This window comes from Ipomoea nil, unplaced genomic scaffold, assembly GCF_001879475.1.
Source record: "Ipomoea nil cultivar Tokyo-kokei standard unplaced genomic scaffold, Asagao_1.1 scaffold1043, whole genome shotgun sequence".
Classification (NCBI taxonomy): Eukaryota; Viridiplantae; Streptophyta; class Magnoliopsida; order Solanales; family Convolvulaceae; genus Ipomoea; species Ipomoea nil.
In genome coordinates, this window is record NW_017617471.1 from 1,029,833 (window position 1) to 1,042,778 (window position 12,946).

The 12,946-nt window shown below is 37.0% G+C and overlaps 1 protein-coding gene across 1 annotated transcript; it reads right to left on the bottom strand.

Moving 5' to 3' along the window:
• Window positions 1-498: 498 nt before the first annotated feature.
• Window positions 499-12,320, bottom strand: LOC109181966. The gene is made up of 17 exons (XM_019331952.1): window positions 11,880-12,320; window positions 11,192-11,573; window positions 11,031-11,102; window positions 10,849-10,923; window positions 9,988-10,200; window positions 9,263-9,841; window positions 8,428-9,168; window positions 7,527-7,805; window positions 6,369-6,524; window positions 5,054-5,484; window positions 4,093-4,534; window positions 3,501-3,800; window positions 2,508-3,297; window positions 2,343-2,401; window positions 1,336-1,809; window positions 954-992; window positions 499-872 (listed from the first exon to the last, which is right to left on the bottom strand). The coding sequence occupies exons 1-17, from the start codon at window positions 12,251-12,253 to the stop codon at window positions 687-689; spliced, it is 5,592 nt and encodes a 1,863-aa protein (XP_019187497.1). The 5' UTR covers window positions 12,254-12,320; the 3' UTR covers window positions 499-686.
• Between the last annotated feature and the right edge of the window lie 626 nt (window positions 12,321-12,946).

Sequence of the window (12,946 nt, forward strand, 5' to 3'; positions counted from 1 at the left end):
TTTGGTATTTAACCTTACAATGTGCAATGATCAGTTAGGAGTATTTTTTTTTTTTTTTAAATAAAAAAAATAATCAATTTTTTGTTTAATTATTTTTATTAAACTATTTTTTTTGTTTAATTATCAATCAATTACATTATTAACCAAAAATTGACTGTTATACTACTTACATGCCCTTGCCTATTAATAACGAGTCTAAAATGTAAAATCGTTCTCCTTGTTTACAAAAAGCAAAGTTTCATGCACAACAAGATAATTGACAATATAATTGAGGGATAAATCAACCCACCATATTAAGTGTAATTCTCACACAACCTACCATATTAAGTGTAATTCTCACATAGTCACACTATGACTATCAAAGTTCAATCATGTATTTTCATCCATAATCTCCCACTCAAAAACAAACTTAACTACTCGTGGACTAAAATCATTCTCCTAATTCATCAAGAGGTAATCCTCTCCATTAAATGCATTTTTTGTTGTTGTCTATAGATATTGGGTAACAATCAAAGAAAACCAATTGTTCTATTGAAACCAAGTAGGCATATATACATACAAAATAATAAGAGAATACATGCGCTTCCCATAAGTATCAACCTCCTGACTAACTCCGACTACCATACAGTACTAGACTCGCTCGAGAGAACATATACAAGCAACCGATAATAACATATTGTCTGTGTTTACAAGAGGGTGGTGATAGTAGTCGGGTTTGCAAAGAAATGCTCGCGCAAAATTAGCTTCGACTTCTTGAACTGGCTCCCGAGAAGGCCACTGAGAATGGCTGGGGGTGCTGGTGTTTTCTGAGCCATCTTCCGCACCATGATGTGGTTATCCAAAATCATCGTCTTCAACAGACTTCTGCAGCTCTGTAATGCAAGAAAGTGCATTAGTACTTGGGTAACATGTGGAAGGTTTAATGCCTTAGCATTGTAAAAAGAGTTGCCTACCTGTGGATTCAAAACATGCATCCGCCTTATAATGTCGTCCTGTGACATGAAAAAGAACTAGATTAAAGTGCAATTGGAAACAAATATACAGAGATAAAGAAACCAGAAGGAATCCCACATCAAAATTAATATATATCATGATTTTCTTATGTGATCGGAAACTCACTATTGATTGTTCAAAATCAGCTTTGCCACAAATCATTTACGCAAGGAGAAGTTGGATTGAATATACAATTTTACACAAATATTTGAAACCCACAAATCATTTATTCCAAATTTTGCACTGCATAATTTTATATTCTTATTTTTTGTCTATAGATAAGGAAATTGGAGGTATTCCTGCACATCATACTATACACACATTCAGTGTAAAAGAGCATACCTCAAGTATCCCTGGATTTTGCATCAGAACACCAAGAACACGGCGTACAAGTCCCTTGTAGACAGGTTCATTGATCGTTCCATCACCATTTATCCAAGGAAATATTATCCTATGTGTTTGAGAACCAATAGAATGGTCCTCCAATATTTTATCACTGTGATTTTTGGTTGGGGTAATAACTTCTAAATGCAAAACTCCTTCAGCATTATTAACTGTTTCCGTTTCATTCAAAGGTTCGGCAACCTCTTCATGACGATTTAGAATAGTGACTCTGTGCACCTCTTCATAATTTACTCTCATTTCCTTTAGTGAGGCAGCATCATTTTCATGATAGTCCATGTCATCTATGAACAGCTTGTCATCAATAGCCTCTTTGGAATTGCCAGAAGTGTGCATAGTTGCCATGGGTGTGGTTAGAAAATACTTGGATCGATATAAAGAATCAACCACATGAATTGAATCATAAGCATTCACCTGAATCAATGGCCAAAAAGAAAAAGAAACTGAATAAGATAATTACAAAATAAAAGCTCAAAACTCCCTTTTCAAACATTTCTTTTAGTATACTCTGTTTCAACACTCGACCAGAAAATATGGAAACCACCACTCCAAATGCGCACGCCATGTGCAATTAAGCACAGAAAGAATAAAACTATTTAGTAAGTAATTGACTTTATTCCAGCCTGGTCACAGATGTTTTGCTGTGAGGCCTATTTTAATGTCCTTTTATGTTCATGCTGGTGGGAAATGAGAAGCGGAAAGAAAGCGAGGTGGCTTGGTACAATCTGCTGGGTTTGGACTTTGGAGTACATTTACATGCATACTTTCAACTTTTTAAGGACAATCTGGTGATCTACCTTTACTTTTAAAGTAGCTGAGAAGTAGTTGTTACTCCAATCTGTGATCTGCTTTTTTTTTTTTTTTTTCCTTTTAGGGTGGGAGGGGCATAACCTTTACCAGAACTATGCAAAACTAAAGTACCCCAAACAAATACATGAAAGACATACCTTCAAAACTCTTCCAAATGCCTCAAGCACCCCAACAAGAGTTTCTGTCATCTTTTCTCCTAAAAAGGAAGACCACAGTGCAATCAACATCATGTCATTCACTTCACATATATTTCACCCAATTCAGATACAGAGTGTTAAACAAATAAGGCTAGAATTACCTACCTTGCAAATTTGCAGTCATGGAGATTTCTTTCATGCTCAAACCTTGGTCACCAGCCTTCTGAATGTCTGCGTAAACAGCCCTAAACAAGTCAGAATGGAACACATTATTTTCAACCAATCCAGAACCAGAGGTCCAAACATGTTCTGCATAACTTTTCATGGCCTCCCACGGTGACTCGGTGGAAAGAACTGCAGAATGGTGAGTCTCGCAATCAAGAAATCCCTCTTTGTGGTTCCATTCATCAGATTTGGATGAGATACCATCAACTTTTACACCTGAAGCCATACCAATTTGGTGCTCTTCAGAGAATAGGGTGAAAGCACTATTAACCTCTTTAAATGATTCCAAAGCTTCAAGTTTTGATATTGTTGCCTGTCTCAAACATAGGCTGATGCCTGGAAAACCTTTTGGTCTACGGGAGATAATTTCACTATCACCAGCCAATAAAGTTCTCAATTTCTTAGACCTCTCCTCATCAAAAAGCTCACTACTATTGGATTTTCTTTTAGAAGCCCTAGAGTCCTCGGCCTCTCCAACACCTTCATCTGGCAGGCAAGGAGTAATTGACAGTTCTCCTGAAGCAACCAAAGCACAGATATGGAAAACATCGCCACACTGCAAATCTGCTGGAAGAGTGAGCCCCTCTGCCATCAGGTCCTTTTTACTTTCACAGAGCAAGCTAACAAATTTAGCAGCTCTTTTTCCAGTGTTGATTGGAAATGGAGACGAAGAGATGCAATGCAAGAAGTTTTGAGAAAGTACAAAAGGACTACTGGCACTACCACCAATCTGCAAAAAGAAGAAGTAAATTTTTAGAAATTATATAACTGGAAAAGGACTGAGAAAGATTAATAGCTCAGGCACAGAACTCTCAGAACAAAGTTTGCATATCTCAGTTCAACATTTCTTTATGTTTAGCTGAAAACTTAACAAGACACTGGCAGCCAAGAGCATACTGTTGAAAGTTAGTAACAAAAGGAGACAATATTCACCATAATTTTCTTCTCTCTGAGATAGTTGAATGCTGAAAATAGATCATGCTCAGAGTAACGCCTTAAAGTTTCAGCTAGTAGAGTTGGCACCATTGGTGATTTTGAACTGTTGAGGAAGATGAGCTTAAAGAGCTCTAGAGCATTAGCAATTGCAACTGATTCATGTACCCGTTTACTGACTGTGATTCGGCCATTTAAAGGCTTAACAAACTTTTGAGCAATTCGATTGGAGCATGATTTCCGGCCAGCAGCTTTTTTACTCATACGAGCATGATTCTCAGTATCTTGGCCATGTGGAAACTGCAAGCAAGTGAAAAAGGAACCAGAAACATAAATATTTAAGTATATCCTAGATGCATTCAGTAGTCAATGGTGAAACATATGCAATAAACAAAATCAAGTAATGCTGGTGCTGCAAAGGGAGAGAGAGAGAGAGAGAGAGAGAGAGTTCACAAAGATCCAAATGAGTTATACAGGATCAGATTTTCGGATGAATTACTTGAACTGCAAATAAATGCAAACTAGGATAGCAGTTAAAGGTAAACATGTTATCTAAAGTTGGGATTAAATAGACAAAGTGAATGTTATTTACTAGTTCTTCAGAATTGATATCCACATCTGTGCACTTATCATCAAGAGGTTCAACTTCTTTTGACGCTTCCAATTTAGCCTTCTTTTTGAGCTGTAGAGCATCATCAAGAGCTGTCTTTACACTGTCATCATCAAAGTTATCCCATTGCTCATCAAAGACAAATTCTGTGGTATGTTTGGACCTATCACGAAACATCATCTTGCCACCAGCGTGATTTGATGATTGATCCTGAAATTTCTGAAGGTACTTCGCATAACGCTCACTAAGCACATTAGAGAGTCTCATTACAGCTTTTCTAAATTCTGAATTGCTCTTTAATAATGCCATTCTCCTTTTGCAAGCCTCTGGTGGTGCTGGAAGATTTGGAAGGGAGCCCCAGCCTACACGGTGAAAGTTTGCTCCAAGAGCTGCTCTACATTTGACGTATTCAATCACCAATTGCCTAAACAAGGATTTCCAAGTTAAATACAGTCACAACACCATTTCATAAATTGAAACTTAGACAATAAGAGGCCTAGGGATCCAGTATGCCAATGCAAACAACTAGTCGAGTGACTTGAGGAAAAAAAAATAATCAGGCTATCCTGATCAAGCAATTGAGTACAATCACAACAATCATATGGCTTCCAAGTTCCAACTTGGGGAGATACTCCCTCCATTCCAAAAAAAAAAAAAAACTATTTGTGTTTGGCATGGTTTTTAAGAAAACAAATAAGATGTGATTTTTTTTGTTTGCAAGTATAAATCAAATGTTACTCACCTTGTCGAATCATTCTAAAAAGTTAAGAGGCATAAAGGTTTAATTGGGAAAAGTAAGAAGTGTTTAAATTGGAAAAGTGGACATTATTTTGGACGAACTAAAAAGGAAAGTTGGGCAAATAGAATTAGTCAAAGGGAGTAATAAATTAATGCAAATTGATAGGGCTTGAAATCCATGAAGTTATAACCCAGTCACAATTACCTATCTGCACTTTCAGTCCAAGAAAACTTCCTCTTGATTGTTGCCTTCAGCTTTGATAAAGCAGACTTGTGAATGAAAGAATCATCATCGTCATTCTGTTCATTTGATTCTAGCTCTTCAGTAGCTCCAATACAATCACCATTCTGATCCATCCACAAATCGCAGCTGTTATTCATTGATGCCAGGGAAGAATCTTGAGCGTCATTTAACTGGTCTGTGTCAAGATCAAGCATTCCGGGAAGTAGTCTCTGATCCTCTCCAAAATCAGCACCATCAATTCCATACTTTGAGGATTTTGCTCCTGATGATCTTCTTCTTTTCCTTGAAGATGATGATTGTGTACTCTTCAAGGCTTGACTCTCTCCCTGCTCTAAAAACCCCTGAGATCTATCACGATGGCGCTTCCTTTTCTCATAAGAAACGCGAAGCACCTGCAAGTTGCATGCCACAGTTGATTCAAATGGAAAACCATGTAAAGAATATCACAGGTTTTTTACAGGAAAAAACATGTCATATGCCGCGTTTTAAGAAGCCATATATAAATACTGTCAAATTTTGACATCCAGTACTCAGTGCTGATCTGACAATTCAGTTATCTAGATATACACTAGATTCCTTGTCGAATATAACCTGTCAGCCTCTGTCTAATTATGTCAAAGAATGATTTTCTTAGTGAACTTTAAATCTACCCTTGAACTTGTACAGGAACTGAAGCAGGTCATGTCAATTGCATAAGATACCTATTAGCAAGGGGTTAAAGGTGCTGCAGAAAAAAACTAATAAATTACATCTCATGTATGTGCCAAACAACCATGGACAGTCAAATGTTCATGTGGCAAGACAACCTTCATTTCTTTGAGTTAACAAGTTTGTGTAATACTGTTAGAGAAAGAAATAGGTTATTAAAGAAGAAAAGTAACAGGAAGGCTCTTCTAGTCAACTTCAGATTATCAAATATATTTGTTGAGACATTTTTTATTTGAATTAACATGCCATGAACCATTTTGTATGAACTATGGTAAGCCAAATAGCAAGCAACACATCATATAAAACTACAGTGAAGTCAAAACTTTTTTTTGTATTATATGAAAGATTCAAATGATGAACAGCTTTCTTAATAACAACCACCCTCATCCAATGGAGCAACTTTATGCTACACCAGTAACAATCTAAATAAGCAGCAAAGCCTAAGAACCACATATATTCAATCAATTGACAAGACTGCATTCTAATACATTCAATTATCAGGTGATCTGGAGCTCATTGATCAACACTAGTGGAAACTAAAAAAAATTGGGAATAAGAGAATGAAAACCTGCTCGATTGTCAAATTCAGATCCTTAGCAATCTTTCCACACTCCTTGTATGAGAGTTTTCTATTTGAGTAATCACTGAAAACACGCTTAAGAAGCTTAGCACGCTGGTCAGCTGTCATTACCCTGACTGAAGCCCATGATCTAGAATGGAAAACCTGAATGACAAAATATTTTCCAATCAGAAGAAACAGAAAGGGTTTAAACAGGATAGAAGCATTCAAGAGAATAGAAAGAAATAGCCAAGAAATGGTCATAAACCATCTAGTCCAGTGGATTTCAATATGAAAACTAAGACCCGTTTACCTTTAGTAAGGGATAGAAAAGTTAAAGTCAAGTAATCTAAGCCAAATTAACAGATGGTCCGTTTGCAACCAGGCAAGGGAGTATTGCACAATTGCTAGCTATCTTCTTTTTAGCAAGATGTATTTAAATGCAATTACTTTTGAGTTTCAATCATATCAGAACAAAATTTTGAAAACTAGTAATATTAACAAGCTAGAAAGCTAGCTCACTTTTCTCTAGTTGTAAAAATATACATCCACCCCCAAGGAATGAGTCAGGATACTCAGAAGTACGCATGAGGCTTCCCTTGTGTGCTCTGGGCATATGATCTTCTTTCAGCCATTAGGCCCAGTAGTTTGCCTTTTAAAAGATGCATTTAGTTGGGAGGTAAGGGTTAAGATTTGTGCAACTACATGAACAATAAAACATGCCAAAACATCAGTCCCCTGAACATGGAGAGTGATGAGAATCGACAGGAGCCTCCTAGACATCTTGACAATGTCACTTTTTTCTTGGGTTCCATGGATTGGCAAAGAGGGTGACATGTGCATGTCAACAGCTCAGAACATATTAAATTTTCAAGGTTTTGTTTGTTTAGCAGAACAAGAGGTAAAAAAACCTGAAGGGTAAAACAAGATTTGTACACCTCTAAGGCATTATACCTGTAGAACAAAAGTCTCAAATACACATTTTTCCAGGTTCCTTTAACATCTCAAGGGGAAGCATGTGCAAAGAGATCATATTGAAGCATGGCAAATATCAACTACAGGACGAAACCAAAACAGCAACTCAAATGAAATGCTAGGTTTTGAAAAACATAGAATGGAAGAAAAAAAAAAAAAAAAAAAAAAAAAAAAAGAAGGTATTCAACTGACCTCATGAACTGCAGATCCAGGAAATGCATGTAAAGCAGCTTTCGGATTGGTAGCAGCATAACAATACTCTAAGGTTTTCCAGTATTCATCAACAGCTCTTCTGCTTGAAAGGACAAAGTCATGTCTAATTTGAGGGCGAAGATCATACGAAAAGAAACCAGAAGATGGGGTGATGGAGACTGGTTCCTCAATGTAAGGTTTAAGCTCCAATGAATAAATAAGCGTAGTTTGAGAGGTGTCAGTTACATCTGTTTTCTCACCACTAACGAGGCGAATTAACTGTCAAAGAATTCAGAGCTCATTAGGCATGCATGAAAAATTGGAACATGAAACTAGTTTCATGAAACTAACAAATATTTATGGATAATGACAATTTTTTAAAAACAATTTGTTTTCCTCCCCCCTTTTTAATAAGCATAAGTTGCTTCCTTTGTCACCTCATCTACACATGATATTTTTCCTCTTCAAAGGATAGAAGGACACAAATGAATATACATCACTCTATTAATATGATCTCTTCATTTTCCTTTTAATTACTGGCAGGTAGTGGGATGGTCCAAAATTGCACCATGCCACCACATATCAATATCCATAAAGATAAATAAGTAGGTCGAAGGGATTTCAAGTTAATCACTTGCACAAGTGTTTTTGTGTTCTCCAGAAAGAATATTTAAACAGATAAGCAGACTTTCCAATAATATGCAATAGAAGCCATGTCCAGAGAACAATCGAGAAATAGCATTGATTTATATTTGATCAAGAGAAATAAAATTTTTATCTTATGTTCATGGTTCTCTTAAATTAGCTTGCAGCATTTTTATGACTTTGTTCATGACTGAAATTCTCGAAAATAGCCTGCAGCATGTATATAATTCAAATAATGAATGTGTAGACCTTATACCTTTAAACGTCGTAAAATGTCAATTAGCCAAGAAAACCGTCCTGTTGCTCGCATATCCATCAGGCGCCTGTACTCCGGCCGAGGAAGATCAAACAGGCACAAACCATTCCTACATTTCTCTATCATGTCCTCAAATTTCTCAGTGGATCCCACAATTTGTAGAAACAACTCAAGTGGCATTGCCTTGATAGCTGCATTTATATCAATCAATTTACAAGTACTGTGTGGATTTTTCAAGTCATATCCATGCTTACAAGATGACAAAATATCATCACAACCAGGTGAACTACTGATGTAACCCCACAAGTGAATGTGAAGAAGCTTTGTTCGAACCATCTTTGCAATCACATATCCATTAGCACGCATCACTTCAAACTGCTCAGCTTGGCCGTCCAACTTTACATCTTTTGGGATTCTCTGAACATCATTAAGTTTAGGAATTGATTGCCCCTTTTTCAATCGAGATTGACTGCGGATTTGTGTTTCAAAAGATCTCATTTTTTCATGAATCTGACCGAGTACTTCAGGAGAAATGCTATAAATTGATGGGTGCAAGACCACCTCTGTTGTACGGCTGCGGCCACAGTTTGTGACAACAGGGACACTAACATGAATGCATTTGCAATGTCCTTCTTGCTGAAGCTTGTTCAGACACCGCTCTAAGGTTTTCCTGTCCATCATGCCACTCTGAAGACTCTCAAGCCGCCTATGTAGGTCAGGCTTTATAAGGAACTTCTCCTCCTGCCCAATGACGAAAAACTTTCAAGTGCTCATGTAAACATATGGATAGCATAATGCATTGAGAATATAAGAAGTAGTGGATGAAGGAAGAGACCTGCAACATCTTAAGAATCCGTTGTTCCCTCTGCGCAATGCCCGCAACCAATGTAAGGCGAGGATACTTACGACATGGTCGGCGTCCAGAAGGTGTCAACCCAGCAAGAGGCAATGTTTCATATGGAACAACATCGAGTGGTTTTGTGCTCACTATCTGTAGTTCTGCATCAGGAACTGTATAACTAGTATCGGGGTCTGAGTTTTGGGGTTTACTCAAAGAGAGCAAAGTTGTGCTACCATCCCCATCCAGCATCACATTATTAGGACCTTCATGTTCAACTTCTGTGATGTCAATTTTACTGGCATCTTTAAAACAACCATTGGAAACTGAGGGGTTTAGATCTTCAGCCTCCAGGCCCATTACATGTGAATTACTATCAGCATTTCCCTTCAAGACTTCTTCTGCATCCATCAGAGTTTTATTTGATGCTTCACTAAGGCAGAATCTAGATGTCCAGACACGGTAGACCACTCCTCTATTAGGACGTTCAGCCTGCAGATGCATTCCAAGTCTGGAAAATCCATTAAGAAGTCTTGTATAGTACCGCTTATTGTTTATTCCAAGCCTTCGGGATACCTGTTGCAACATTACAGGTATTGAGAAAAGAGTAATGGACATTGAAAATTCATGCCACAGGAAAGACATTGGATATAGATTGTAACTGAAGTACACTTCATGGATAAACCCTGATAAATCAAAGTCAAATGTTAGATTTTACATACTTCAGTGATTGTCAACCCTCTTGATCCCTCAGCATCAATCATATCATATATCTGATGCTCGATTGGGAGGTCTACAAGCTGGTCTGTAATTTGACCTCTCCTTGCCAATTTTGTTGGCTGTTCTGTGTCGAAATCGTCACATTCACGTGCACGAGATTTTGGCTCAAAATGCTTTGGTGAAAACTCCTTCAACAGGCGCAAGCAATTGACCTCCTGTTCATGATGAGAAATTGAAGAATAAATGATCTTGTATAATCAGTGTCTGCTGCCTGCCTCTACATTTATCCAGCTGTAAGCAATAAATTGAGTGCTAAAGCATATCTATGCAAATTTTTATATAGAAAACTAACAATAACAAATACTAAAACATATTCCCTCCAAATCTAAGCCTTCTTCTTTCTTTTTCAATTCATCACAAAATTTACAGTATCCATGAGACAAAACTTCATACAATTCATTCCCATAAAATCAAAATATTTACTATGAAAAAGTATACAGATCTCTCTTTAATATCTATGAAATTACAAATTTGCCCCTGACTTGTCAAAATGAGATATTAATATGGGGCAGATTGCCAAGGAATGAGAACTACATTCTTGATCTAGTAATTATGGTCCAACCTCTTTCAAATAGACATCTTTCTTGTTAGCAAAGCACCCCAAAAAATAAAATTTTATCTACTCTGAAATCAACAATTCTCTCCATCTCTTGCACCAAAAAAAAAAAAAAAAGGCACTAAACATCTAATTCCTTTAACTCCTTACAATTTTGCATGAAACGCTAAAGTTGGCATGCTTAGATGTAAACCCTTGCAAAAATATAAAATGATTATAGAAATACCAAAGTTGTTAAGATGAATACCTTCTCACTTACTTTACCATCTACTTTAGCCAAAAACTCCTCCACTACACGGGCCTCTTTCAACCTGTGGCAGATCTAACACCAAATGTAAATGGTAGTTACCGTAGTTATCATCCAAGAGAAAAGCATGTAATTAACAGAAAACAAAAATCACAATCTAATAAGATAAGAGCAAAAGTTACATTTCTCCATGATTTATGCCCAGCAGATCCTTTGTAACCAAGATCCCGCTTAATGTCTGAGACAACCAGTACCTTCAATGCAGAAAAACCATAAGGCCATAATAAGCACAGTGGTAGATATAAAACAAGACGCTGAATCGCTGATGAACAATACGACAAACCTTCCCCTCAGCTTTTTCAAGCTTATCACAGATAGCTTTTAGTGCCGGCAGAAAATCTCTTATGTGCACATCCTCTTTAGTGGATTCTTCAGAAAAACAGTCAACACTTGCCGCATTTCCATTGGTATTGTCGCCCTTGGTGATTTCAAGCCTTTGGTGACAACCCAAATGCTTTGCATATCGATACAAGTGGACCATATTGGTGCTAACAACAGAAGCATTTTTTGACTCCTCTCCATCATTGGATGCTTCTTTTGTCCTAACAACTGTCGACTGCCTTGTAATCATTCCACGGCTTTCTAGTTTCTTCAATATGTAGAAAATGTCATTCCCTCTAACACCAAGTTCTTTGGTAAGAACACTTTGTGTAATTCCGTTTCCCCTGCAAATGCATCAAGTTGAAGTATCTAATTAGCAATTCCAGTTACTATTTTGTATTTACTTACCAATTTTTAAAAATCTAGCTGTTTACTTGTTAATTTAAATAATTCAAACTAGTATGTACACACACAAATCCAAGAGAAATTAATGCCTATTCACATGTTTTGTCAATTAAAACATTGACAGATAATCAGCTTCAGTATTTACACCCGACTAAGGAATGATCCAGATACAATTTACGCTCTTTTACTACAAAACTAGTACAGCAGGCGAATTACAGAGAGACTAAGAAATAGAAGAGGGGAACCTGGCAATGGCGAGAAGCTCGAGAACACGGCGCTGCTGAGCACTGACTTTTGCATCGGAGGCATCAACATCATATATCCCGACGAAGCTATCACGGAGATGCTCGGGCGCAACGATTCTCAAATTCAGCCGTTCGGAATCTACCACCGAGCGAATGCAATCGTCGCGCGGGCCGTATGCGCCGCCATGCGATTTGAATTGGAGGTCCGGAATGTCAAGGAGGTTGGTCCATAATAGCTCCTTGAATTTAGGGCTCAGAGTGAAACCGTGGCTTGAGAGTGCAGGCTGGAGCTGCGACCAGAGCTCAAGGAGAGGAAGGCCGGCAACTCCACGTGAACATATCTCTTCCAGAGCTGCTTGAACGATTGTATCCATGGAAGCCAGGGAGTGCGAACATTCCAAACAACTTTCCGAGAGCTCGAATCAAACCGCTTAACACTATCTCCCGGACTCTATATTACTCCGTACTTTTTTGGGGGGCGCTTTGTAAATAAAATTCTGAAAATTTTACCCTTTAGTTTCTAAAATTGCATTAACATACCCAAAGGGAAATAGACTTTGCAATTCATTAATCCAACATATTTTGCATTTATCTCAAAAACACTGATCGAGTAGAGTATGACTTTCATATATGAAAGTCACGACTAAATCGTGTCAACACTTTATTGGTCGAGTCCATCACACAAAGTCTTTTTAGTATAATTTATTTTTCATATTTAATTTATTAACCATTACACATGAGTATAATTTACCTAGTGCATACTCTTATATTATTGTTGCGGACTTACGGGTTACTAGTCACATTAAATATTTTTTGGATCTTGTATAAAGCATGTGATAGGCAACCAATAAATACGTTATATTTTGAAGTTTATTTAATTAAAATATGTTATAAAAATATCTTTTTTTGAGAAGGCATTAGTCAAATCAAATAAAAATTTACTTGGCAATATAAGTTCAATATATTAATAATTTCGTTATATTTTGAAGTTTATTTTGAAATATGAAAGATAATGTTATCATTTTTATTCGAGTTTTAGAGATTATTATGAGCATATATCATTTTTA